This window comes from Globicephala melas, chromosome 11, assembly GCF_963455315.2.
Source record: "Globicephala melas chromosome 11, mGloMel1.2, whole genome shotgun sequence".
NCBI lineage: Eukaryota > Metazoa > Chordata > Mammalia > Artiodactyla > Delphinidae > Globicephala > Globicephala melas.
The window spans coordinates 65,369,504-65,396,265 of record NC_083324.2 but is presented as its reverse complement, the minus strand read 5'-3'; the positions used below and the strand labels follow the sequence as shown (position 1 = coordinate 65,396,265).

General features: G+C 47.1%; 1 protein-coding gene and 1 long non-coding RNA gene across 7 annotated transcripts in view; one reads left to right on the top strand and one right to left on the bottom strand.

Moving 5' to 3' along the window:
• LOC115860781 (uncharacterized) overlaps positions 1-12,969 on the top strand; it is a 38,676-nt gene extending 25,707 nt beyond the window's left edge. Inside the window, exons 2-4 of one of the 2 annotated variants that reach the window (XR_009565836.1) lie at positions 7,758-7,866; positions 11,145-11,311; positions 12,883-12,969. This is a non-coding gene — a long non-coding RNA (uncharacterized lncRNA). Of the gene's footprint in view, positions 1-7,757; positions 7,867-11,144 lie in introns of both variants that reach the window. The other variant, XR_004042541.2, reaches the window with a different exon arrangement.
• Positions 12,970-15,433: 2,464 nt separating this feature from the next.
• Positions 15,434-25,534, bottom strand: MAPK13 (mitogen-activated protein kinase 13). 5 transcript variants are annotated; one of them, XM_030870944.2, is made up of 12 exons: positions 25,373-25,534; positions 24,401-24,530; positions 23,035-23,093; positions 19,717-19,825; positions 19,497-19,526; positions 19,046-19,093; positions 18,806-18,920; positions 18,580-18,651; positions 17,914-17,993; positions 17,593-17,671; positions 17,339-17,515; positions 15,434-17,068 (listed from the first exon to the last, which is right to left on the bottom strand). In XM_030870944.2, exons 1-12 carry the CDS (start codon positions 25,489-25,491, stop codon positions 16,986-16,988), a joined length of 1,101 nt encoding a protein of 366 aa, XP_030726804.1. In that variant the 5' UTR covers positions 25,492-25,534; the 3' UTR covers positions 15,434-16,985. The 5 variants fall into 5 exon arrangements, with proteins under 5 accessions (XP_030726804.1, XP_060163969.1, XP_060163970.1 ...); XM_060307986.1 differs by having other exon boundaries at positions 15,434-17,515; XM_060307987.1 differs by having other exon boundaries at positions 15,434-17,515; positions 22,974-23,093; positions 25,373-25,382.
• Positions 25,535-26,762: the final 1,228 nt, after the last annotated feature.

Genomic DNA, 26,762 nt, shown 5'->3' with positions numbered 1-26,762 from the left:
TTCAGATTTTAAAAGGAATTCTGCAATATGCTACAACATGGAAGAACCTTGAGGACATTATGGTGAGCAAAATAAGCCAGTCACAAAAAGACGAATACTGTATGATTCCATTTGTATGAGGTACTTAGAGTAGTCAAAAGCATAGAGATAGAAAGTTGCCAGGGTCCGGAGGGAATGGACAGTCATCGTTTAGTGTGTATTTTACCATAATTTTTAAAAAAACTGGATAAAAAGCAACAAAAATATCAGTATTAATCCTATACAAAATTATTATAATAAAAAGGAATAATATACAGAATAACATTCCTTCAGCTAATGAACACATGCCAGAACAAGCTCAAACAGTAGATCAAAGCTGTAACCTATTATTTTAAAACAAGCTAAAAGACATTAAAATAAAATAATACATGGCATGAAAAATAACCCTAAATCAGAATTAGAAATTCTGAGGTGACGGAATTCAGAAAGTAATTAGAAATTAAAGATCATTCCATAAATGAAGACCTAATTAAAAGAAGCACAAGAGTGGGAAAACACAACAGATGATACCTTAAGAGAAATACAAAGTGAAAAGAAAGAAAATTTTGAGATAAAGTGCAGAAAAAGATTTTTTTAAAGGATTTTAGATATAAAGCAATTCCAACAAGCGGGGAGAGCATTCCTAGGACATCCTCAGATCAGTAACCAGTACGTGGCCACCCCAACAAAAGCCTCATTTCTCTCCAACGGGTACATCACTTCACTTGCCTAGTATAAGTTCCACTCAGGGTCAAACTTTCCTCAAGTGTCCCTGAGCTGGAGGAAAAGATTCGCAGCCCAGCGGCTCACTCTCTCCCTCCAGAGAGACTCAAGGGACTCTGAGGTCTTTCCCCCCTTGGACTCCCAGGGCTCTTCTGTGACACGATAGAACAGCCAGTGCTTTTTGAGATTTGAGCAAATGGTTGAGGGAAATGCCAATTGATAATATAGAAGAGAAATGTTTACCAGACACTTGATTAGCCAATAACGAAGCAAAACAAAAAAAGAAGCAAAATTTAAAGGTATAGTGAGTGTGTTGCCTTCTATAACTTGGCTGGTGACCAATTATGAGACCTAGTCCAATACATCCTGCTCACGTTCAGCTGCGATTATCTTGCTTTTAACTTTTACTCAGTCACTTTGACAATTTCCTTTAGTTAATATTGGGGAATTGGGATCTTTGTTTTCCTCATTCTTTTGCGGGGACTGAAGACAAGCATATTTAGACCCTGCTTCTCTTTGAAGGTTTAGAATAGGCACTCTCTCCTTCTGAAGCAGCCCTTCTTCACAGCTATAACCACATACCACACCACCACCCCATTTATTCTTCCTAAAGCACATTTTGTCCTGTGTTTTTCTTTCTTTAGCATATCAACTTTGAATTTGATACCTTAGGCCTCTAGCATGCACTCTCATGTTCCCCAAAATGATATGTTGAAGTCCTAACCCCTGATACCTGTGACTGACCTTATTTGGAAGAGGGTCTTTGCAGATGTAGTTAGTGAGATGATGTCATGCTGGAATAGGGTGGACCCTAAATCCAATGACTGGTGTCCTTATAAGGAAGATGGAGATTTGGAGACACAAACACACAAAGGGAAGATGGTCATGTGAAGACGGAAGTGGAAGCTGGAGTGATGTAGCTATAAGCCAAGGAATGACAAGGATTGCCGGTAACCACTAGAAGCTAGAAAGAGGCCAGGAAGGAGTCTTCTTCTCCCTAAAGCCTTCAGAGGGAGCATGGCTCTGCCAACATCTTGATTTCAGACTTCTGGCCTCCAGAACTGTGAGAGAATAAATTTCTATCGTTTAGTCACCCGGTTTGTGGAAGTTTGTTACAACAGCCCTAGGAAACTGATACACACTCTCTGCCTCAGCTTGTTTAAGTTAAACATGTCAGACAGAAATTATGTGAATGATTTAGTGGTTTATCTTTGTAAAAGCATGCTTAATCAGAAAGAGCAGTCATTTATAAAAATTACCTAACGAGTCCATCAAACACATTTCTTACTGCTATTGTTTTCTAATCAAATAAAATATGATTGTTAGAACCTTTAGGGACTTAAATTACTCAATTACAAAAAGAAAAGACAAATGGGAAGAAACCAATTTGTTTTTCCTTTTTGATATAAGAGATATTGTCAGTTTAAATTCTGTAGCTGAAATTTTTTCTTATAGAGTTTTCCTTGCTAAGTGTGCGAGGAGAATCAACAAAGAAGGCTGTTAATTAACAAGTGAGCACTGGATATGAATTTAGATCAAACAGGCTGGAATTACAAAGTTTGGGAAGTGTTTGCTCTTTCGTCTCCTGAGATTGGTTCTGGGAACTAGCAAACGCTACCTCCATATCATTTGCTTTCTTTCCTTTTAGACCTCTATGGCAGTGTTTTGAGGATTAAACAGTGCAGTGATGGTTGTCCAAAAGTCAAAGAACACAGCTATGAGACCAGAGACACTAGAAAACTGAAAAAGTAATTGGCTTTTACTGACTCGGGGAGATGATTGCCCAAGAGGGAAGAAAACTAGTATCTGAGAAATAAAGGATTCAGAAATGTGACTGCTGAAATAGGGAAAACTAGAAAATAGCACAGAAACTTCTGAGATGAAGTCAGAAGAGGGTTGTACTGTGAAGAAGAATGAAAAAGCCAAACATTTCAAGTCAAGTGAGTATATAATATAGGAGAAAGTCTAGGTGACCTTGGGTTTAGTGATGAGTTTTTAGATACAACACCGAAAGCGTGATCCATCAAAGAATAGATACATAAGTTGAATTACATTAAAATTGAAAACTTCTGCTCTGCAGAAGATACTGTTGGGAGAATGAAAAGATAAGTCACAGACTGGGAGAAAATATTTGCAAAGCATGTATCTGATAGAGGACATGTATCTAAAATATACAAAGAACTCAAAATTCAACAATAAGAAAACAAACAACCTAATTTTTTTTTTTTTGGCTTGCACCGCGTGGCTTGCGGGAGTCTTAGTTCCCAGACTAGGGATTGAACCCGGGACCTCATCAGTGAAAGTGTGAAGTCTTAACCACTGGACCACCAGGGAATTCCCCAAACAACCTAATGTTTTTAAATGGGAAAAAAAATCTGAACAGTCACCTCACCAAAGATGTCCAGATGGGAAATAAGCACATGAAAAGATGATCAACAGAATATGTCATTAGAGAATTACAAATTAAAACAACAATGAGATACAACTACACAACTATTGGATTGGCTAAAATACAAAATACAACACTAAAGGCTGATGAGGATGTGGAGCAACAGGAACTCTCATTCTTGGCTGGTGGGAATGCAAAATGATGCAGCCACTTTGGAAAACAGTTTGGAAGTTTCTTATGAGGTTAAACAAAGGCTTACCGTGCAATCCAGCAATTGTGCTCTTAGGTATTTACTGAACTGAGTTAAAAAACGTATGCTCACACAAAAACCTGCACACGTATTTATAGCAGCTTTATTCATGACTGCCCCAAACTGGAAGCCACCAAGATATCCTTCAAGAGGTGAATGGATGAATAAATTGTGGTGCATCCAGACAATGGAATGCTATTCAGTGAGAAAAAGAAGTGTTATGTTATCAAGTCACGAAAAGACATGGAGGAACTTTAAATGCATATTGCTAAATGAAAAAAACGATGTGAAAAGGCTACGTACTCTATGAGTCCAACTATATGACATTCTGGAAAAGGCAAGACTATAGAAACAGTAAAAAGATTACTGGTTGCCAGGGCTGCAGCAGGCAGGGGGTGGGGGTGGGATTAATAGAGCACTCAGGGCAGTGAAGTTATTCTGTATGATACTGTAATTGTGGATACATGACATTGTGCATTTATCAAAGCTATAACAACTATACAACACACAGAGTGAACCCTAATGTAAACTATGAACTTTAGTTCATGAGTATATCAGTATTGATTCATAGATTGTAACCAATGTACCACAAGATGTTAATAATAGATGTGTGCCTATGTATTATAACCAAGAAGGATTTACCATTGGAATCTAAGGATAGTTTAACATTAGAAAATCTATTAGTAGATTCATTATATAAAGAGATTTAAAGGGGAAAACATGATCATTGTTATAGAAAAGGCATTCAGTACAATTTAACAGTCATGCAACTTTTTTTAAAACACTAGCAAATTAGAAAAAAGTCAACTTCCTTAACCTGATTAAATGTATCCACCAAAACCCAGTAAACATTCATACTTAATCACAACATTAAGTATTTTAGAAGCACTTCCTTTGAAACAAGGCAAGGTTGTCCACTATCTTATTGTTGTACAGACTAGGTATAACCTCTGCCCTTCCCCAGTGCTCATTATTAGACAGAGGAGCCAAAATAAAAAGACATCCCAAAGAGAACTACCTTCAGAAGTAGAGGTATTCAAACAGATGAACCACAAGTTTAGAACAAGCATAATAGACATTAAAATAGCTAAGGGAAGGGCTTCCCTGGTGGCGCAGTGGTTGAGAGTCCACCTGCTGATGCAGGGGACACAGGTTCGTGCCCCGGTCCGGGAAGATCCCACATGCCACGGGGCGGCTAGGCCCGTGAGCCATGGCCGCTGAGCCTGCGCGTCCGGAGCCTGTGCTCCGCAACGGGAGAGGTCACAACAATGAGAGGCCCACGTACCGCAAAAAAAAAAAAAAGCTAAGGGAAGATGTTAGTGATATGAAACACAAAATAATGAAATAGATATATTGGGCATGTTCTGTCAGTATGCATGCATTTTGAAGCTCTGTTATTAGGCACACACACGTTTATGATTGTTACGTCTTACTGATGATGAAAACTGACCTTTTCATTTTATAAATGTCCCTCTTTGTCTCCAATAACTTTGTCCTGAAATCTTTTTTGTCCACTGTACTGTAGCCACTCAAGCTGTCTTCTGCTTAGTGTTTTCATAGTCTATGATTTTTCATCCTTTTACTTTCAATCTACCAGTGTCTTTATATTTAAAGTACTTCTCATGTAGACAGCATGTTGTTGGGTCTTACTTTTTTATCCTTTCTGACAATCTGGTAGGATTTAGGTCTACTATTTGTTACTTCTGTTTGTTCATCTGCTTTTTTCTTGCCTTTGTTTGGGTTAATTGAATGTTTTACTCATTTTGTTTTAATTCTTGTTTTGCATTATTTTTCAGTGGTTGCTCTAGGGATTACAGCATGCATCCTAAACTTATCGTAGTCTACTTGGATATTAATTTTTTCTTTTAAATTTTTTGGCCATGCCATGCAGCATGTGGGATCTTAGTTCCCCAACCGGTGATTGAACCTGTGCCCCCTGCAGTGTAAGCATGGAGTCTTAACCACTGGACTGCCAGGGAAGTCCTCTACTTGGATTTTGTATTGTCTTACATCACATGAAATGTAAGAATCTTACAACAGTAAAGTTCCATTTCCCCCAACTTATCTTTTGTGCTATTGTCTTCATATTTATTAAATGTATTATAAACTCTACAATGTAGTGGTATATTCTTCACTTTAAATATTCATCTCTTTTAAAGAAACTATGAGGAGAATATACAGTTGACCTTTGAACAACGCAGGGGTTGGGGCACAGACCCTCTGTGCCGTCAAAAATCTGCGTATAACTTATAGTCAGCCCTCCATATGTGCAGTTGCTTAGTATCCACGGCTCTGCCTCCACGGCCTCAGCCCGCCACGGATCATGTATTACTGTATTAAGCCTATCTAGTCAATTTTTCATGTATGGTTTTTAATTCTAGAATTGCCACTTTTTTTTTATAGTTTCTAGTTCTCTGATGAATTTGCCCACTTGCTTATTCATTATGAGTACATTTTTTAAAGGTTCTTGAACATATCTACTATAGCCACTTTGAAATCTTCACCCACTAATTAAATATCTGAGTTATTTCAGAATTGATTTTTATTGACTACCTTTCTTTTGGCTATGGTTCACATTTCCGTGCTTATGTGCAAGTTCAGCATTAAACAAAAATCTTTTAATACAGGGCATTGTAGCAGATACATTGTAGAAAATCTAGATTCTGTTATCTTCCTCTAGAGACTATTTATTTTTATTAGGCAGTTAACTTGGCAGGCATAAAATTCCAAATTCTGTGTCCCTTGAGATAGGCAGCAGCTAAAATTTCTGCTCAGTTCATTTATTTTCCAGTTGTCTTTTTCTCATTGTTTTCTGCTGGGCTCCTTGGAGTATCCCCTGCACATGCACAGGTCAGGAGTCAGCCAAGGAGTTGGTCAAATTTTATATGCATTTTTAGGAAGCCTCTGTGCCTTCTTCCTTTCTTGGATTTCCTTTCTAAACTTGATTCTCTGACTTGTCAAACTAGCAACTTTACACTTGAATTCTGGCCATTCTATGCTATGTTTTCTGGGTAGTGCCTTCAGGCAAAAATCCTTATAATCACAAGTCGTATCCACTGCACCTCCCTTCTATCAATGGTTGACTCCCTTCCAGTTTCTTCCTGCTTTTATTGTCTCCAGTCCCTTCAAATCATTGTATTCTTTTATTTTATCCAGAGTCCATTATTATTATAATACAATACAGGCTACTCCGTCACTACTAGAAGCAGAACCTCCTACTTTTGTTTCAAAACACTCAAGTGAAGATGTTGACTTGTCTGAAATTTAAAGGAAAGATCCAAGGTAGATATATACATTTGGTATGCATTGACCTATAGATAGATGGTACTTAAAGCCATGAGAATAGGTGAGACCATTAAGAGGTGAGCATAAATAGAAAAAGGAAACAAGAATAGAGGTTTATTAAAATTAATTTAATCCTCATGAAATTAAAAGTAATAACACATGCTATTTATTGAATCCTATGCAGAAGACTTTTTTTTTTATCTTTTAAGAATTTTTAATTTATTTATTTTTGGCTGCGTTGGGTCTTCGTTGCTGTGCACAGGCTTTCACTGGTTGAGGCGAGCTGGGACTAGTCTTCGTTGTGGTGTGCGGGCTTCTCACTGCGGTGGCTTCTCTTGTTGCGGAGCACAGGCTCTAGGCGCACGGGCTTCAGTAGTTGTGGCACACGGGCTTAGTTGCTCCGCGGCACGTGGGATCTTCCCAGACCAGGGATCGAACCTGTGTCCCCTGCATTGGCAGGTGGATTCTTAACCACTGCTCCACCAGGAAAGTCCCCTGTGCAGAAGACTTTCTATGCGTTCTATGCATTTCTCATTGAATTCATCCAACAGTATCACCAGACAAGAAATTAAGGCTCAGACGGAAGTGGTTTGCCGGTAGTCACATAGGAGGTGGATGAGAAGAAGAAGGAGGGAAGGAGACTATTGAGAAGAAGCAAACTGTACAATAGCAGAAAAACCTTGGGTGAACTTTTTAAACTCTCAAGAGTCCCAGTTTCCACATCTGTAAAATGGGAATAGCAATTACTTTGTCATTAGCATGAGGATTAGAAACAATATATGTAAAGTACCCAAAGCAGTGCACCTAGGAAACATGCAACTAGAGGATAGCTATAATGCCTATAAATGTTTTATTTGTTGTATTTAGCTTTATTATTTCATGCAAGTAGAATGAAGTTTCCCCCAAATTCCTTACCAGGAGTAGGTGGACATAGGGGTGGAAAAGACGGAGAGGATCAATAAGGAAAAAGACAGACAAGAGAGGGAAGGGCCTTTAGGATGATTATCCAAAGTGGACTCTGGATTGACCAGCATCCAAATGGGAGAAGTGGAAACTGTTTCCCACTACCCCTAGGACCCTGTGTGTTTGCAGGATTGATGAGTGGACTCTCCGTCTGGCTGTGGGCAGTACCTCCAGGTCCTTTCAGGGATATGGGCTCAATCTACACAAAAGGAAGAAAACCTACAGATCAAGTCAAAAGGTAAAGCTTTTATTATTTTTATTTTATTCTTTTATTTATTAGATTATAACCCAAAGTATAAAATAAATATCCATGAGTCCATTCTGGTATAAATTGCTGAATAAATCTCCCATACAGGAGAACTCCAAATAATTTTTGTAGATATTCCCTTCTCAAGGAATGGCAGTGAAAAAGGGGAATGAAAAGGGGGAAGAAGTAACTTTATAGTGGAGAAACCTGGCTAACACAACCTTACCTAGGTAATCAAGGTTAACACTGACAGTGATAAATCTTTTTTTTTTTTTTTTTTTTTTTTTTGCGGTACGCGGGCCTCTCACTGTTGTGGCCTCTCACGTTGCGGAGCACAGGCTCCGGATGCGCAGGCTCAGTGGCCGTGGCTCACGGGCCCAGCCGCTCTGCGGCATGTGGGATCTTCCCAGACCGGGGCACGAGCCTGTGTCCCCTGCATCGGCAGGCAGACTCTCAACCACTGCACCACCAGGGAAGCCCTGATAAATCATTTTGATACTATATACTCTTTTTTTTTTTTTGGCTGCATTGGGTCTTCGGGTCTTTGTTGCTGCGCGCAGGCTTTCTCTAGTTGTGGCAAGCGGGGGCTACTCTTCGTTGTGGTGCGCGGGCTTCTCATTACGGTGGCTTCCCTTGTTGCAGAGCATGGGCTCTAGGCATGCGGGTTTCAGTAATTGCAGCACGCGGGCTGTAGAACATGTGGGCTTCGGTAGTTGTGGCTCATGGGCTCTAGAGGGCAAGCTCAGTAGTTGTGGTGCACGGGCTTAGTTGCTCCATGGCATGTGGGATATTCCCAGACCAGGGCTCAAACTCGTGTCCCCTGCATTGGCAGGTGGATTCTTAACCACTGTGCCACCAGGAAGTCCCTGATGCTATATACTCTTGATACAATGTGATCAGAATGTCATTTTACTCATGTGGTCTTAGTCCACAAAACACATTATCCCAGTCTTATCATGAGAAAACATCAGACAAACCCTAAGTGAGAGACATTTTACAAAATACCTGACCAGTAACTCTTCAAAATTGTTAAAGTTACTGAAAATAAGGAAAGTCTTAGAAACTGTCACAGCCAAGAGGAGCCTAAGAAGACATGTGGCATCCTGGATGGGATCCTGGAACAGCAAAGAATAGGTAAAAATTAAGGAAATATGGAAGTTTGGATTTTAGTTAATAATATATCAATATTGATTTATTAGTTGTGATAAAGGTAGCATACTAATGTTAGATATTAATAATAGGGAAACTGGGTGTGGAGTACATGGAAATTCTCTGTTTTTTCTTTACAGCTTTTCTATAAAACTATTCTAAAACTAAAAGTTTATTTTATATATTTAAACAAATAAATTTTAAGGTTCAGCTTGACACTAGACACAGATAAGGTTTTTTGGAATCATTTTATTCCTAATTCTTAAGGAGGTGGCTGAAGTCATGGTTTCACTGTAAAAAAGGATAGGAAACAGGGACTTCCCTGGTGGTCCAGTGGTTAAGAATCCTCCTTCCAATGCAGGGAACGTGGGTTCCATCCCTGGTTGGGGAACTAAGATCCCACTTGCCGAGGGGCAACTAAGCCCACGTGCCACAGCTACTGAGCCCACGTGCCGCAGCTACTGAGCCCGCGTGCCACAACTAGAGCCCGTGCACCACAACTACTGAGCCCGTGCGCCTCAACTACTGAGTCCACACACCGCAACTACTGAGCTCATGCGCCACAACTAGAGAGACCACACACCGCAACTAGAGAGCCCATGTGGTCTGGAGCCCAAGTCCCACAACTAGAGAGAAGCCCATGCACTGCATTGAAGAGGCTGTGTGCTGCAATGAAAGATCCCGCGTGCCACAATGAAGATCCCACGTGCTGCAATTAAGACCCTGACACAGCCAAATAAATAAATTAAAAAGAAAAAAGGATAAGAAACAGGAGAGACAGGTGTGGATAAAGGCAAGCAGACTCCTGGACAGGTAGAGAAGGGTGCCATTGGAACAATGGAAAGGTCTCAGAGACAGGCAAAGAGACCCATATATCATCTCACCTATTCTTGAAAACTCATACCTAGGCTGAACATATTAGAAGAAGTAGTTGAGCACTGGCTTAAAAAAAGGAGTGAAAAGAAGGTAGGTAGGTAAGAAGGAAGGAAGGGAGGGAGGGAGGGGGGAAGGAAGAGAGAGAGGGAGAGAGGGAAGAAAAGGAAGGGAGGGAGAAGGGATAGGAGGGAGAGTAGGAGGGAGGGAGGAAGAGAAAGAGGAAGAGAAACAGAATTTCCATTTTAAAAAATTCATCTTAAAACAACTTTCTGGAATGTTAGCAGTATTTCACAATGCAGTCATCTCATTTTGGCAGCTTGATTGATTTCCTGATTTCCAGGAAAACTGAGCTGTCATCTGGTTCCTACTTGGCGCTTTACCGACATGAATATGCAGTTCTCACAAAATGTGAAATGGCTGCTGAAGAAGTGAAATTTAATTCTTTCTGATGTATTGCTCCAAGCCCTCCACTGTCTCAAAGATAAAGAAACCCAGTGGAGAAACTTTCCTCCTCTCCCCATAAAAAAGAGAGTGAAGGTTCATTTCTTTGGGAGTTTTTCACATGAACTAAAGGTTCTGAGCCAGTCTGTTGGGTGGGAACAGATGGGAGAAAGCACAGTGCATACCTACATAACTCAGCCAAAAGCTTGAGAGCAGCGGCCATGGGCCATGGCGTATATTTCCCAGTACTTCCAAGAGGATTGCCATCATCAGTGTGTTTTTGAGCACCTCCTGGTACAAGAACTAACATTTACTGTGCACTCTGTATGCACTTACCCCTCACCAGTCCTGTGAGGTAGACCCTTCTATTACTCCATTTTAGAGAAAGAAAATGAAGCTCAGAGAAGTAAATACCCTGCCCTCAAACACATGGTGTGATGGTTAGCTTTATGTGTCAATTTGGATAGGCTGTGTGCCCATTTGTATCCTTAAACACTAGTCTAGATGATGCTGGAAAGAAATTTTGTAGATGTGATTAACATTTACAATCAGTTGACTTTAAGTAAAGCAGATCACCCTCTATAATGTACGTGGACCTCATCCAATTAGTTGAAGGCCTTAAGAGCAAAAACTGAGGTTTCTTAGAAAAGAAGGAATCTGCCTCAAGATTGTCATAGGTATGGAAATTCTGCCTGAATTTTCAGCTTACTAGCCTGCCCTACAGATTTCAGACTTGCCAACCACTCCCCACCCAGTCACTGAGCCAGTTCCTTAAATCCATCCCCCTTCTCTCTCAACCTCAGGTCTTTTCAGATGGAAAGCTCACATTCTCAACTCCACACTCTGCTGCCTCCCAGGCCCTGCATGAGAAGCTGCAGATACCAGGGTCATAAAATAAGCTGTAGTATAAGTGACTGGGGCCAGGTCTCTTGAGGACCTATGAGGGAAGATTTAACATGAAGGAGACCAGGTGAGTGGAGAAAACTGCTGTTGAGAAGGAGGAAATGACAATGTCCGGAAGATGGGGTAATTGGGGAGGGAAGAGGATGTGGTAGAGAAAATAATTAAAAATAATAGTTAATGCTTGGTGAGCCCTTCCCATGTGCCAGGTACTCTTCTGAGTGCTTCCCTTATGTTAATTTCTTTAGTATTATTATCCTTATAGATGAGGAAACTGAGGCCCAAGGTCACATGGCTGGTAAGTGGTAGAGCAGGAGGCAGTATGCCTCCAGAGCTCAACACTTAACCACCTTAGTAAACCACATAGGGAAAGAAGAGGGTAAGACAGAGGTGCCACTCTTCTGACAGAAGATAAAAAGGAGAGGCTGGATTAAGCTAGAGTTTCTAAAGCCAAAGCTGTATCCTGCTTGGCTGGAGGAAATCCACCCACTGTCTTTATTGGGGTTCCTCCTTGGAATTATACAAAAGTTCTGGGATCTTATGGACCCCACAATACGAGGAGAGTTCCTCTGATCATCAGTCTGTACTTAAAAATACTGAGCTGCTGCATCAATTAAGAATGGTGGGCTATCCATAGGAGAAACCCTGAGTAATTTCAGCCAAGACCAGGAGAATTTGCTTACGGTCCAGCGTCCCTGAGCGTACCCAGCACCTTCCTCGTGAGTTTTGCCAGGGTGTTAACAGGGAACTGGACATAGTCCAAAAGAATGTGAGTATTAATGGGCCTCTACCTCCTTCCGGTCAGGAGAAACTGCCTAGCTAAGCCACACTGCTTCTCAAATGCACTTCCCTTCCTCACTCCCTCACCTTTTCCCCTCCCAGAGTCCTACCAAAATATTCTCAAGGGTGAGACCTTTAAGAAAACAGAGAGAAACAAGTGTGCTTCTGGGAGTTTCTTCCCTTGGCCAGTTAACACAAACCTGTCTCAAAGCCCTGCTACTTTTATGTCCGTGATGGTTGGGGGGAACAGGGACAGTAATGCAGGGAGAGAAGAGCACGCATTGACCTCAATGTGTGCTTGTGCCACGTTGCAGTGGAAAGAACGGTGCAGTGGTAAATAGGAGACCTGGGCCCCAGTCTCTACTCTGGGCCCAAATGTCTTCATCAGTAAAATTGTGTAGAAGGAACGCTGTGGGGTGGGGATGGGAGGATTCCACCTAGTTGAAAACTAGATATAGAGGCCTCAGCAAATTCCCTAGCGAAATGCCCCAGTCAGACCCATTCCTACCTGGACAGTAAGGTTGGGAAACACAGGGGAATGGTGGTTAGTATGTGTTCTAGGCATCCAGGTGCAGATCTGGGCATTTCCAGCATGGCTCCACGATCATGCAAGGTGGGGGGTGGGGGCACAGACGGCGGTACAATACGGGGGTTGGCTAAGACGTAGCAGAGGATTCCAAAAGTCACATTTTAGCATCTGGGACAAGCGTTTTTAACCGGGGTCCACAAACCATAGACTGTACACTGGAATTCAGAGGTCCATGAATTTGGATTGGAAAATATTACAGCTTTTAAAGGCAGCAAACTACAGTTGCATTAGCTGGGCCAGTAGAAAGCAGTACTTTTCATTTCCCTTTACAGTTGCTGCAGATATCTTGAAACATCGTTTAAACTCATTTCTACTTCAGGTTTGCAGTAGTGTGTTGGGTTCACCCCCTTGATGCTGTTATTTAATGTGTTAATAAAGAAACCCATGTACACCAAACATCACACCCTTAAATATTTTCACAACTGTATTTCGACATAACTAGCTTCCTTTGTGATCCTGTGTATTTTATTTTATGCATAGGAAAATATTTTGAGAAGGGATCCACGGCACAAAAAAGGTCAGGAGCCCCCAGACAGGGCGGAGTGGGGCCTTGTTGACACTCTGGCCCAGAGTTAGCACGGCTGCCCCGCTGAGCACAGGCTCGCACAGGAGGAACCAGGTCAGAATCCCAGCAGGCACTGCTCCAGCTCCAGGAAATCTTGGGGTAGGGGTGTGAGGCATGACAGCAACATCTTCTTTAGCTTGGTAGAGTAGCCTTGTGCCTCTGCTGCCCATTGTGAATACGGGGAAAATCACCAGCCTCTTACCTTAAATCACAGGGGGTTTAGGGAGAATGAGGACAGAAAATGTGGGGAAAAGAGGAAGAGATTCCTCGCTCCCCAGCTGTGGTTGTATCTCAGCTCAGGGACATGACTGTCCCACACCCTCCTGGAGAACAAAAGCTATTTCAATGTGCCAGGTGCAAGTTGAGCCAAGCCCTCTTTCAAGCAAGCCTCCACCCTTGCGGGCACTGGGACATCTGAGCACACCGGGCTCTCCTTGCAAGGGCAGTTCCTCCATCTCTGCCTTTCCATGTGCTGCCCTTCACTGGGAGCAGTGCCACCCCCATTTCATGCCAGGCTAGCCCTTCCGCAAGTGACACAAATTGCCAGGCCCCAGCGATAGGTCCAGGCTGCCTTGGGAGAGGAGCTGTGCCTTTGTGCGAAGACACCCTTCATTTCACAAAGGAGGGAATCAAGGGCACGATCGCTGTTACCTCTCTCCAGTTCCCGAGTCTGGCTTCCTTATCTCTGTCAAGACCTTTTGAGCTGCCCCACTGGCCACAGGGCAAAGCTCAACCCTGTCCATCAAGGGCCAGGGGCAAAAGACCTGCAGGCCAACTGTGAGAGTAACTGAGCCCAGAACCCCAAGCTCAGCCCCTTTCCCCCACCCAGCCTGAGAATGGACTCATTTCCTGTCACTCTGGCCAGGTGCTCACAGGGTAAGGCAGAGCCCACGAACCCCTTCACACTGCTCAGCACCTTCACCTCCCTCTGGAGAAACTTCCCAAGTTTGAGATAATTGTAGAGAAGGGGCTGAGGTGACACACACAAGTTTAATTCTGGGTGGGGGATGGACTGGAGGACACTGAGGGATGATGGGGAGAGGCCTGGGAGTTTGAGAGCCTGAGATTTTCAGGGGAAAAAGTCTTAAGGTACAGGCCAAGGCACCCACTTCTGCTTCCTGCTGGATTCTCTGCTGCCCTGGATACTATGCTGGTCTGATCTGGGCAGAGAAACGACCAACAGGCCCCTGGGACATCATTCATTCATAGATGTTTGTTCCAATCAGGGGCTCACAGTGGGCAATGGGGAGGGAAAGCAGAACCGTACACACTGTAAATGCTGTTCATAGAGGGCCAGGGGCAGAGGGAGGAAGCTGCCCATTCTCTGATGGAGGGTGATGGAGAATGACTTCCTGGAGGGAGGCCTGAGGCAAAGTCTTGAGGGAATAAGGAGGAGAAGGAGGGAGGGACTTCTCCACAGAGGCTTTGAAAGAAGCCCAAGCTCCAGGCCTGCTTGGGGAAAAGCAGTATTGGGACCTGCATACTGGGCTGCACTAGGCAAAGAGGCTTCTGTGCATGCTGGCCGTCAGGAGAAAGGGGGTCCTGCGGTTAAGCACACTTGGCAAGTTCTGGATTAAACAATGTTGAACAGTTCTCCTCACTGCAGGACTTGTCAGAACCTTTAACCTGTTAATGAGCCTCATGGTGTTGTATCCCAGGGCTGGTGTTCCTTGGCAGGCCATGCTGGCATAGGGAAAACGGGAGGCAGTAGGAGTAGATGAGTTTAGAGAATGCAGGGGACTTTGAATACCAGGCCAAGAAGGCTAGACTTTCCTTGGGACTATTGAGGAGTCTCAGAAGACAATTCACTGAAGGATTTAGACTAAGGGGACGGTGGCAGTTTAGTCAGCAGCAAGGTCAGAGCCCCTCCCTCGACCCACTCCTCCCTCCTGGATAGGAGGGCCACTCCTTGGGAGAGAAAACAGGGTCCTTGGACACAGGCAGCAGTGAAGAAGCTCAGAGACAGGCTAGAAGGGCGGGGAAGCTGGCAACCCTTGATTCCAGGCTTGGGTTGATGGCCTTTGGCACAGTGTTCAAGGCTGCTGTGGTTCAAATCCTGGCTTTACCACTTTCTCACTGTGGGTATCTCTCTGGAGCCTCAAGCTTTTTCTTTTTCCTTTTAAAAATAGACATTATCTTTTAGCGCAGGTTTAGGTTTACAGAAAAATTGTGCCAAAAGTACAGAAGGTTCCATATACTCTCTCCCTCCCACCCCCATGGTTTCCCCTAATATTAAATATTAACATCTTACATTAATGTGGTACATTTATTACAACTGATGAACCAATATTGGTACATTATTATTAAAGAAAGTCCATAGTTTACTTGAGGGTTCACTCACTGTGTTGTACAGTTCCACTAGTTTTGACAAATGCATAATGTCGTGTATCTACAATGACATCACTGCCCTAAAAATGCCCTGACTGAGCCTCAGTTTTAACATCTCTAAAATGAGAGTGTGAAAGTCATCTAAAGCCCCTCAGTCTCCCATTGTAGGTTTCTAATTTAGGCCTTTTGACAAATTAAGTGGTACTGAAATCAACTAAATGTTTCTCTAAATGTGGTCAGATATCCATCAGAATCACTGGGCTTGGGTTGAGGTGAAGGGGTCCTCATTCAAACGTTCTAGGGTCTCAACCCCAGACCTGCTAAATCAAAATCCCAGGGGCTGGGCCCAGGAATCTGCATATTAACCAGGCCCTGGTGCATAGGGAAGTTTGAGACCTGAACAGAGTTACTGAACAGAAGGATCCAATCTGTTGTCAGGTTAAAGCTCAGGAGAGATGTACAATTCCCAAAAGGGGGAAGGAGTAGAACCGTTTTCCTGGAAAAAGCCCATTTCTGCCTTCTGCAGCTCCCAGTCAACAAGCCTGCTGTTTCATATCTTGACTACTGATCACTCACCCAAAATAACCTGCATGCGATGTCTCACCAGCTGCAGCTCTCTCTGCAACTCCCTTAATTTAGCAGCCAAACACATTTGGCTCCACAACAAAGGGGCTCTGGGATGGGGCCCCTCCCTCATGGCCATCTGTAGTGGGTTGAAAAATGTGCCCCCAAAATTCATGCCCACCCAGAACCTCAGAATGTGACTTTATTTGAAAATGAGATAGTTGCAGATGTAATTACTAAGGATTAAGATGAGATCACACTGGATCAGGGTGGGTCCTAAATTCAGTGACTGATGTTCTTACAAGATCAGCCAAAGACAGAGATACACAGAGCAGAGAAGGCCCTGTGAAGACAGAGGCAGAGACAGGGGTGATGCAGCTATAAGCCAAAGAACACCAAAGATTCCAAGAGCCACCAGAAGCTAAAAAGAGGCCAGGAGGGATTCTTCCCTAGAACCTTCGAAGGGAACATGGCCCTGCCAACACCTTGATTTCAGACTACCAGCCTCCAGAACTGTGAGAATAAATTTCTATCATTTTAAGCCACCCAGTTTGTGATCATTTGTTACAGCAGCCCTAGCAAACTAATACACCATCACTGCCGTAGACTCCTGCCCCAGTTCAGCCCCACTACAGCCATGAAGGTAAGGACCCCACACACAGGCGATTCTCCAGATGGGCGCTTTAATATGGCCAGTTATGATCATAGCTATTTTCTCCCAACCAACACCTCTGAATTCTGCATCTCCTAGGCCTGTTTCCTACACAAGGACAAGGGTCCTCTGTCCTCTGCTTGGAAGGCTATATAATCCAAGACGGATTAAAGCTTCAATAAATAAATATTGGTCCCAGGGGCAGTGCCTGGCGGGTGGTACCATGTGGCCATTCCTGGGCTCAGCCGAGGGTCGGGCTAGACGGGTCACTGCAGCTTCATGCCACTCCGGCGCCGAGAGTCCTTCCGGGCGATGGGGCTGAAGTTCACAATCTCCTTGTAAATGTGGTCTGAGAAAGACAGGGTGGTTCAAGGGGTACGGGGTGCTGAGGGCAAGAGAGAGCCCCCCTCTCCCAACAGACATAGTGTGGAGCAGAAAGTCAGCTCAGCGCAGGGAGAAAGAAGTGCACACAGGAGACGATATTCGCTCAGAGAGAAAGAGGTGATAGTCTCCGGGAGGGGGTTGGGACCGGCTGAGGGCAGGCAGGAAAACGAAGCAGGCAGAGGAGAGGGGTGCTGCAGGCAGAGAGAGGAAGCAGCCCGAGGCCCCGAGCCCTTACGCTTCCATTCATCCACTGTGAGTTTCTCCTGTTCTAAGAAATCATCAAATGGCTGCTGGGCCTCTGTTTCCTCCTCAGGGTCCCGGCAGGATTCAAAGAAGGGGTGGGTGAGGGCCTGAGAGGCGGTCAGGCGCTTGTCCATGTCCAGCTCCAGCATCTTCTCCAGCAGGTCTGCAGCTGCGGTCACAGAGTGTGAGCCTCACACGCCATGGAGAGCCCGCCCGCTGAGACAGACTGCAGGTCCCAAGACTCACCCTGGGGGCTGGCATGCTGGAAGAGCTGAGAGAAATCCTTCTTGGGGGTTTGTGGCAGGGACTGGATGTAGGATTTGGCCTGGAAGACAGAAAAGCACTGAATAATCCCCAGTTGTCAGCCCCTCAGGGCTTAGGCCATGGGGTATAGAGCAGGGACCCCAGAAAAGCCCCTGAGCGGGGCTGAAGGCTCAGGTCCGAATCCAAAGTGAGATGAAGGCAAGAGCCCTTGCCAGGGCAGAGGCGAGGCGCAGCCTGCAGCCCACCTGGGCCTGGTCAGCCAAGCGCACAGCCCTGGCCAGCCTGGGCCCATCTGCCACTCACCGCTTTGTCATTCAACTTCTGCACAAACTCAGCGTCCGGCACCCCCGTCACTTTCAGGATCTGCGTCAGCTGGTCCAGGTCTTGGCAGGTTAAGGCTCAGCCTTACTCCCTGTGGGTGGGTCTGAAGCTGCCCTTCCTGCTGCCCCTCCATCAGGCCCACCCAGCACTGTGGACCATCCAGGTTCCAGACACTCACCTCCTCCTGCTTTTAGGAGGGGAGGTTCATCCTTCAGGACTCAGGTCTCTGGAAGGCTTCCTACCTGCCAGGCTGGGTAAAGGGTCCCTCCCTACAAATGCTCCTGCATGTGCCACCTTCCTGGCCTCATCCCGCTCAGTCACCTCCATCCATTTCTCTGTGTACTCCCCCCCACACCCTCGCACTCTGAGTTTGGCAGGGAGACCCACATCTTCTCCTTAATCCCTGCACAGCACACACAGGTGCCCAGTTTCAGGTGTGTGGTGCCAAAACGTCAAGCATTTTCTGCATTTGTGTGTTGGAATGACAGGTGACTAGTTTTCATCACTTTGCTTCTCTGTACTTTAAAGTTGTTCCACAGGGAGCATGTATCACTTTCACATTAAGAAAAAAAGAGAGATTTAAATAATAAAGTGTCTGTTGAAGGAATGAATCCCTGGATGCAGTTTGCCTTTTCCAGCAAAGGATACAATCTTTCCCCTTGAACAGAGTTTTCCCCGTCAGCATCTCCGCCATGATACAGCCCACAGACCAGATGTCCACTGCAGAGGGAGGGGGAGGAAGTGTCACCTGGACCAGCTGACCAAGACCCGGCAGTCACCAAGAGTCAACCCAGAGTCACCAAGACAGCCTTGAGGAAGCTGTCAGAGAAGAACCCCAGCCCCATCCCCCTCCCCCGGGCAGCGGACCACTGACCAGTCTGGTTGTAGTGCATCCAGCTGAGGATCACCTCAGGGGCCCGGTACCAGCGGGTCACCACATAGCCGGTCATCTCTGCATCTGCTTGCCGTGCCAACCCAAAATCCAAAATCTATGGCTCGGGGCACATAGGAAAAAGGAGCTCGCTTAAGAGAGGCTCCCCGAGCAGCTTCTGGGGGCTCCTATTGGAGAGGGGCCCACCCCAACCCCAGGCTGACCCTGCCTGGGCCCACTCACCTTCAGCTCACAATCCTCATTGACAGCAAGGTTGCCTGGCTTCAGGTCCTAGATGAGACAAGAGATGGAGCACTGGGCAGAGGCAGAGGTGGGCGCTGTCCCCACTCGGCTGCCAGCCAGCGTGTGACCTTGGCCAGGCCCCTGCCCCTCTCTCTGGGTTCTGGTCTCCTGTGCAGAATGAGGGTTGGACTAGGTGTCCTCTAGGGCCCATCCAGCTCTAAAATGCCTCTCGGAGCCTGAAACACCCAGCTCAGGGCTTGCTTTGTTGGCAAAAATTTCCCAGAAAGTTCCCCAGAACACAGCAATTCTTCTGAGCAGGTCTTCCTGGGCCAAGCCTAGATCTGAAAAATCCACTTTCCCTGCTTCCTCCACCTCCTGGAACCCCCTAACCCTAACCCTAGCCCCCAGGGGTGGGCGGGGCCTCTGGGGATGTAGCAGAGAAAGCACTCACCCTGTGGATGACCCCAGCTGAGTGGATGTACTGTGTTGGGGAGAGAAGAAGAAGGGTAAATCCAGTGCCCGGCTTTTGCACCAGGTGTTGCAGGCTGGCTCAGAGATCTCCTCTGCCTTGCCATGGTGTGCTCTCCCAGCCTTCAAGGTCTAGCCTCCCCCAAACCCCAGGTCTCAACACCAAGCCCCCCTCCCCTGCCATCTTGCCGGCTCCCACCCACCTTAAGACCTTTGAGCATCTGATACACCAGGTACTGGATCTTGTCCTCACCGAACTCCATTCCCATGATCTTCTGCAGATCCATTTGCATGAAGGGCATCACCAGGTAGCTGCAAGTCATGAGGACTTCTTGAACATCCCCAGCCCCACCCAGCTCCAGGTCTGAGCTCAGAGGAGGGCAAGGGGCTGGGCAGAACAGAGGCCTTAGGGATGACCTTCATGTGCAGAAAGAACCAGCCCCACCACAGCCAGCCAGACCCCCATGCAGTGGGCCTCCTGACTCCTGGCTCCCAGCCTGGCCCTGGTGGCTGCCCTGTTGGCAGAGCTCAGGGTACATATTTCAGCTGGAGCTGTGCTCAGGGAAAACAAATGGAGCAGTGCTCCCTCTCTTCAAAGGTGCCCTCTGCTTGCCCTCCTCCACGCCCCACAGAAAGCCACTGCTGTGAGTTAGAAACATTTGCCGGTGTTTCCTTCTGCTTCTATACAAATATTTCCTCCCCCAGAGGGTCATGCCCCGCCAACATGGCTCCTCAAACATACAAAAATGTCCTCCTTCCAAGAAGGAAACAATAAAAGTTTCCAGGAGGGTGAAGAAGGAAGAAGGAGGTAGCTGAGCCAACACACCCTCTTAATGGGATTGCAAAACAGGTGGAAGTCAGCAAAATGTAACTGTTACTCAAGGCAGTGATAGCAAAGTCCAGAACAAAAAAGGATAAAGATTTAGGAAGGAATTAAAAAAAAAAAAAAAAAAGGATGTGGAAGCCATCTCCCTGAGCCTGTGACTTTTGAAGTCTCCCCCCACCTGACCGCACCCCCGCTTCCCGCCTCCACCCCCCCAGCACGGGGACCCTGCTCCATGCACAGACCCTTCCCCACCTTTGTGTTTCACCTCTGCGTGGACCCTGATTCTTTCTTCTCAGCTGACAAACTTGCTGAAGTCTCTCTGTGATACAACCGCCTTCCCTTGCTTAACCTTGTTTCTTCAAGTAACCACCCCTTCTCTCTCTTTCCCTCCCGATCAAACTTCTAGAACGAGCGGTCCTCACCTCTTGATCCCACTGCCTTAACATCCAGTCCCCTGATAACTTGGCATCTGCTCCCACCCCACCAGCCCAACACATAACGCCCATGGCTCCAGTTCTTTATATTCAAAGTTTTGCAAAGCCTGACACTCCCTCAAAATTCTCTGCTGCTTCTACCTCTAGTCAGGCTCTGTCTGTTCATCCTCTTATACCTTTTCTTTAGTGTTGATACCTTTTTTTTTGGCTGCTCCGGGTCTTAGTCTCGGCACACAGGATCTTCGTTACAGCGCGCGGGATCTTAGTTACGGCATGCGGGCTTAGTTGCAGCATGCAGGCTCTTAGTTGCGGCATGCATGCAGGATCTAGTTCCCCAACCAGGGATCGAACCCAGGCCCCCTGCACTGGAAGTGCAGAGTCTTAGCCACTGGACCACCAGGGAAGTCCCTTTAGTGTTGATACCTTAATGAACAGTATCGAATCATGTTCTACACTAGCCTGTCCCTGGGCTCTGGCTATCATCCACTGGTGATTATTCTGGTCCAAATCCACATCCCTAGCCCAGACCTTCCTAAACTCCAGGTTTATTTGCAGCTGCTGATTAAACACTGGAATGTTCATAGGCTCTTCAAAAGTGAAGTGTCCAAAATGGAGCTCACTATCTTTCTCCCAAGATCTGTTTTTCCTCCACCTTGTATTCTGAGCAGGAACCTGGCACCCCCTGACATATGCCACCTCTCCCAGCCACTGCATCACAAGGGGTACAACATTCTGACAGTCCTGCCTCTCGATGGATGTCAAGTCTGCTCTCAGGACCCCATCACCTCTACTTTATTTGGATCAAGGTCGGGGTCTTGAACACTACCCTCCAGGTTTCCTACCTCCCAGAGTTGCTCCCTGCTCCTTTCTTGCTGCCTCCAGAGGGTATCCCCAAAATCTGATCTGACCACATCACAGCATCTCCCTGCTCAAAACCTCTACAGACCTGAGGATGCCTGTAGGATCAATTCTGGTCTCAGCCTAACCAAACCAGCCTCTGGTCTCCACTAGCCACACTGCACTTGTCAATACTGCCCAAACGGCCCAGCCTCTTTCAGGCATCATGGCCTTTGCCCATGCAGTTCCTTCTACCTGGGCTCCCTTCAGCCCCTTCTGCCTCAGGCAAATATCAACTTATCCTTCAGGACTGAGTTCAAAGTTTTCTCCTCTGTGAAGCCCGCTGAGGCAGCTTGCAATTTCTGGCTCTCTATCCAGACCTAGAGTACTGACCACCACTGTCAGTATTCACTACTGTCAGCCCCCGAGGTCCACTTTAAACTCCCAATGCTTGGGCTTCCCTGGTGGCTCAGTGGTTAAGAATCCGCCTGCCAATGCAGGGGACTCGGGTTCGAGCCCTGGTCCGGGAAGATCCCACATGCCGCAGAGCAACTAAGCCCGTGCGCCACAACTACTGAGCCTGCGCTCTAGAGCCCACGAGCCACAACTACTGAGCCCATGTGCCACAACTATTGAAGCCCGCACGCCTAGAGCCCGTGCTCCACAAGAGAAGCCACCACAATGAGAAGCCCGCTCACCGCAACGAAGAGTAGCTGCTGTTCGTGGCAAAAAAGACCCGATGCAGCCAAAAATAAATAAATGAATTTATTAAAAAAAAAAAATTCCCAATGCTAAGCCCAGCAGCTGGCATTATAGGGAAAAAAACCCATTCAAAATCACTGCATTAAATTGAAAACGAAAGCATCCTAACAAAGAGACCTGCAGCTGCATTTGAAACAGGACTGAAAAAAAAATCCACCTTCCCAAAGCTTCCTATATTTTACACCAGGTACTGCGCTAGCAAAGCCGTGCATTTAGCAACTAAATTTTCTCGTTTTATGTGACTCTGATAAACATCCCATCAGCTAGAGGTAGCCAAGGCTTCCTGATCCTCGCTTCATGCTAGGAAGAGCCCCAAGGTCCAGATCCACACCTGCGTCCCCAGGAAATGGTGAGGTAGGTTGATGCAAACCCTGTGGGGACTGGCAACGATGTCTCTTTGGTGGTAAAGCTGGGTAAAGCAATGCAGATGAGCAGACAGCTCTGTGTCAGGCAAGGTCCATATAAAGCCCCTCCCACCTCTTCCTGCCGGCCTTTCTCTCCACCCTTGGCTGAAAGAATCTCTCCACAGCCCAGAGGCACAGGGACTCCTGGGGCAGGAAGCTCCCCTACCCAGAAGAGAGAATCTGGACCCTCCCCTTACTTGCTCCCCAGTGTCAAGTAAGGCCTGCAAATGTCCTGGAACCCAGCGCAGCCCGACTCACAAATCATGAAAGTTGCGCAGGGAAGAGGCTGGGGTGAAGACATCCAGGAGTCCGATGACCTGGGGAGAAGGTTGCCAGTGAGGACTGGGCAGCCGCTGCAGCCCTCTGCTCCCCTCCTCTGGGGCCCCAGGCCTGCACAGGACCACCTGCCCTTTCCTAAAACACCATCTCCAGCAGGAGGCAGGTTCCCAGCCTTCTGGGAAGCAGTAAAAGGGGCAGAGGTGGAAGAGGAATTCCTCTAATTGGGAGGGAGTTTGCAGTGCACAGTGATGGAGAGTCAGGCTGGGGAGAAGGGGAGTTGGACACTCCTGTGCTCACTGACCCCAAGTCTGGTGTTCCGGACAAGCAGCACAAACCCACTCTCAACTCAAGCAGGGAACCACAAGTGGTGAAAGGAATCAAGGAGGAAACAGAGAAGGGGTCTTCCAGCCAGCAGGCTCCCTGCCCTTGACCTTGGGTCTCTCACCACATCCAACCTTACCTGCCAGAGGGCTGGTTCAGAGCTGGGGGCAAGATTACCCTGGCTGGAGGCCATGGGGATGGGTTTGCTGAAGAGGAATGGGGCTTAAAACGTGAACAATATTTTGAAATCGTTATGTTAAATGCTTACCTTCCAATCTAGGTATCCTGCAGAAAAGCCTGGGCTCCAGGCCCAGCACTGGGTCATTAGTCTTCCTGGCTGTTTCAATCAGACAGGGTAGTCTAGAGGTCAGGCCCTGGGGCCTGGAGCCAGGTTGGGTAGGGTCAAATTCTAGCTCTGCCACCGACTAACCATTTAACCTGTGAGTCTTTCTGTGCCTCAGTTTCCCCATCTGTATATGGGGGTAATAGTACTTATGTGATATTGTGAGGATTAAACAAGTTAGTTTATGCAAAGTTCTTAGAACTGTGCCTGGCACATAATAAGCGCTCGTAAGTATCTATTATTCTTGTTGTTATTATGTGGAAACAACACTAACCAGGATTCTGGGCACCACCTCTTAGATCTAGAACAACTACGAAGTTCCTCTGTGCCTATTTCCTCATAACAGTGAGACAGTAAGTTCGCACCTCACGGAGTTTGCTCTGCTCCACTGCCAAAAATGCCCTTTGCACTCTTCCTGGGAAGTAGGCAGGGTGGGTCCTGGCACCTGATTTTAATAATTAGGTGAGGAACAAGGATCAAAGGAGCAGGGAGGAGATTCCCCTTCTGCTGGCCCTGTTATGAGTTCCCTGCACCCTCGTGGGCCATCTCCTGTGTGTGACACACACACACACACACACACACACACACACACACACACACACGCAGGGGCCTGGTCAGGACCCTCTGTGGGGCTGCCCTCCACTCCCTGCCTCCCAGAAGCAGCCCCCAGGCCCAGCCTACGTTCTCATGCTGCATGTGCTTCAGCAGCAGCAGCTCGCGATAGGCCCGCTTGGCAAAGATCTCAGACTGGAAGGGCCGGCTCAGTTTCTTGATGGCCACCTTCTCCCCTGACTGCTTCTCGATGGCTGAGCTGTAGGGTCAAAGGCAGGTCAGCAGCCAGTGGCTCCCCATCACAACCCCGGGACTCCAGATCCTGGGTGGTCACTCCCAGGCCATCTAGGAAGCTATGGCCATCCTCACCCCAATCCCTCTTGGCCAGCAGTCTAAGCTGGGAGGAACTGATGCCCACCACCTGGAATGTGAGTGAGCAGCTGACAGCACAGTGGAGCTGGGAGAAGGGGGAGACAGCAGGCAGAATCTGAGAGAGGTGCACTGCCCCTGGGTCAGACACAGGTTAATGCCAACAGGATCCTGAGCAACTTGGCAAGTCACTTCTTGTTTGGGCCTCAGTGTACCCATTTGTAACAATGGGGATTCGCCTGGATGAACTCTGGGGTCCTCTGTAAGGTTCAAGTCCTGGAGAAACAGATCCAGTCCTAATTCAACCCACAGAAACTCCCACCAAGCCGGTAAGAAAAGAGAGATGGCGCCTGGAGTGGCCCTAGGCCAGCCTCCAGAGCCTGAGGCTCCTGCTGCTACTCTACTTCACTACCCAGCTTGCCGCTTCCTCCCAGCTCCAGGCCTCTGCCCCGGAAAGGCACCCGCGAAGTTATTCCAAGCCCGCAGGGCTCCGGGCCTTGGGGTCCTCCATCAAGGTGGTGGGCGCACAGCCTCGAGCGCCAGCAGGAGAGGCGACACCGGAGGCGGGTCCGGGAAGGGGGCATTGGCTGGGCCCCGGCTCTTCCGGAGGCTCCACTCGCCTGGGCGGGTGTCCCGGTGCCTGGGCGCCCACCATAGTTCCACCCCGATGCTCCAGGCACACACCGCCCCCCCCCGTGCCCCCACGCCGGCGCACAGGCCCGGGGGTCTCACCACACGGCGCCGTAGGCCCCGCTGCCTACGTGCGTCAGGGACACGTAGGTCTTGGGCAGCTCCCAGGCGGTCTTGTTGACGTCCTGCTTGTAGAAGCCCTTTTTCCAGGTGAAGTTCATCCTGGGCACTCAATCTCGGCGGCCCCAGCGCGATGGGTACGTTCGCGGCCCGCCAGGCTCCCAGCACCCGCCCCCGCCCGCAGTCCCCGCGGTGCCCGCCCCGCGCCGCCCGCTCCTCCCCACCCTGTGCGAGGGCGGGGGCCCCGGCCGGCCCCGCGTCCCACTTGCCGGCTCGCCCAGGTGCGCCCCGCAGCCACGCCCAGGCCTGCCAGACGGCAACCTGGGGAGCCCGATTTCCGCCAGCCCCGGAGTTTGGCGCCCGGACCAGAGACCAGCTAGAAGCGGCAGGTGAGCTGCCCTGCAGGGAAAGGGTGCTTCCCGTCGTGTGCTGGGGTGGGGCTGGGGGCCCGATAGACCCGAGGGGCTCCCACGGATGGCGGACGGCGGGAAGATACAGCCTCCCAGATTCCTCCAGCGCGGGACTCTGTAGGAGGATCTCCCCGGAGATTCTGAAGACAATTTTGGGAAAAAACAAAGCAAAACAAAACCCCACGTCTTTTGATTATGGAAAGTTTCAAACGTATACAAAAGTAGACAGACTAGCTCAGTGCTTCTCACATTTGAATGTGCACACGAATCCCCTGGGAATTATATTATATATAAAAATTATATATAAAAAATTATATATAAAAAATTATATATAAAAAATTATATATAAAAAAATATATTATAATATATTTTATTAAATACAGATTCTGATTCAGTAGATCTGGGGTGGAGTCGATTCTGCATTTCTAACTAGCTCCTAGGCTCCGAAGATCTCTGGACCACACTTTGATAGGGAGGTTCTAATGACCCTGCATGGCCCCAGTCCCACAGCTTCAACAACTACATCAACTCCTAGTCAGTTCTGTTTCCTCTACATACTTCCTCCCCCATCATTTTGAAGCAAAACCAAGCATCATATCATTTCATCCATAAATATTTTTTGTATCTCTGAAAGATAAGAATTATTTTAAAAACACAACTACAGTATCATTTTTACACCTAAAATTAATAATAGTAATCCTGTAATAACAACTATCCAGTCTAGGTTCAAATTTCCAGTTTTGAATGTAGTTTTTGCTGGTTTCCTAATGCCTCATGAGGGCAATGACAAGCCAAGGCCTTCTGCCACCTGTGTCTGGTGGCTTGTGGTCCTGGAGAAGATTCCGTGCTCAAATTAAATTACCGAGAATGCCCAGGAACAGGGTCAGGTGTGGCGAATGGCTATAAGGGGTCCAGATGCCTGGCCTGGGAAGGGGATTGTGGAAGGGATGGGGACCACTTGC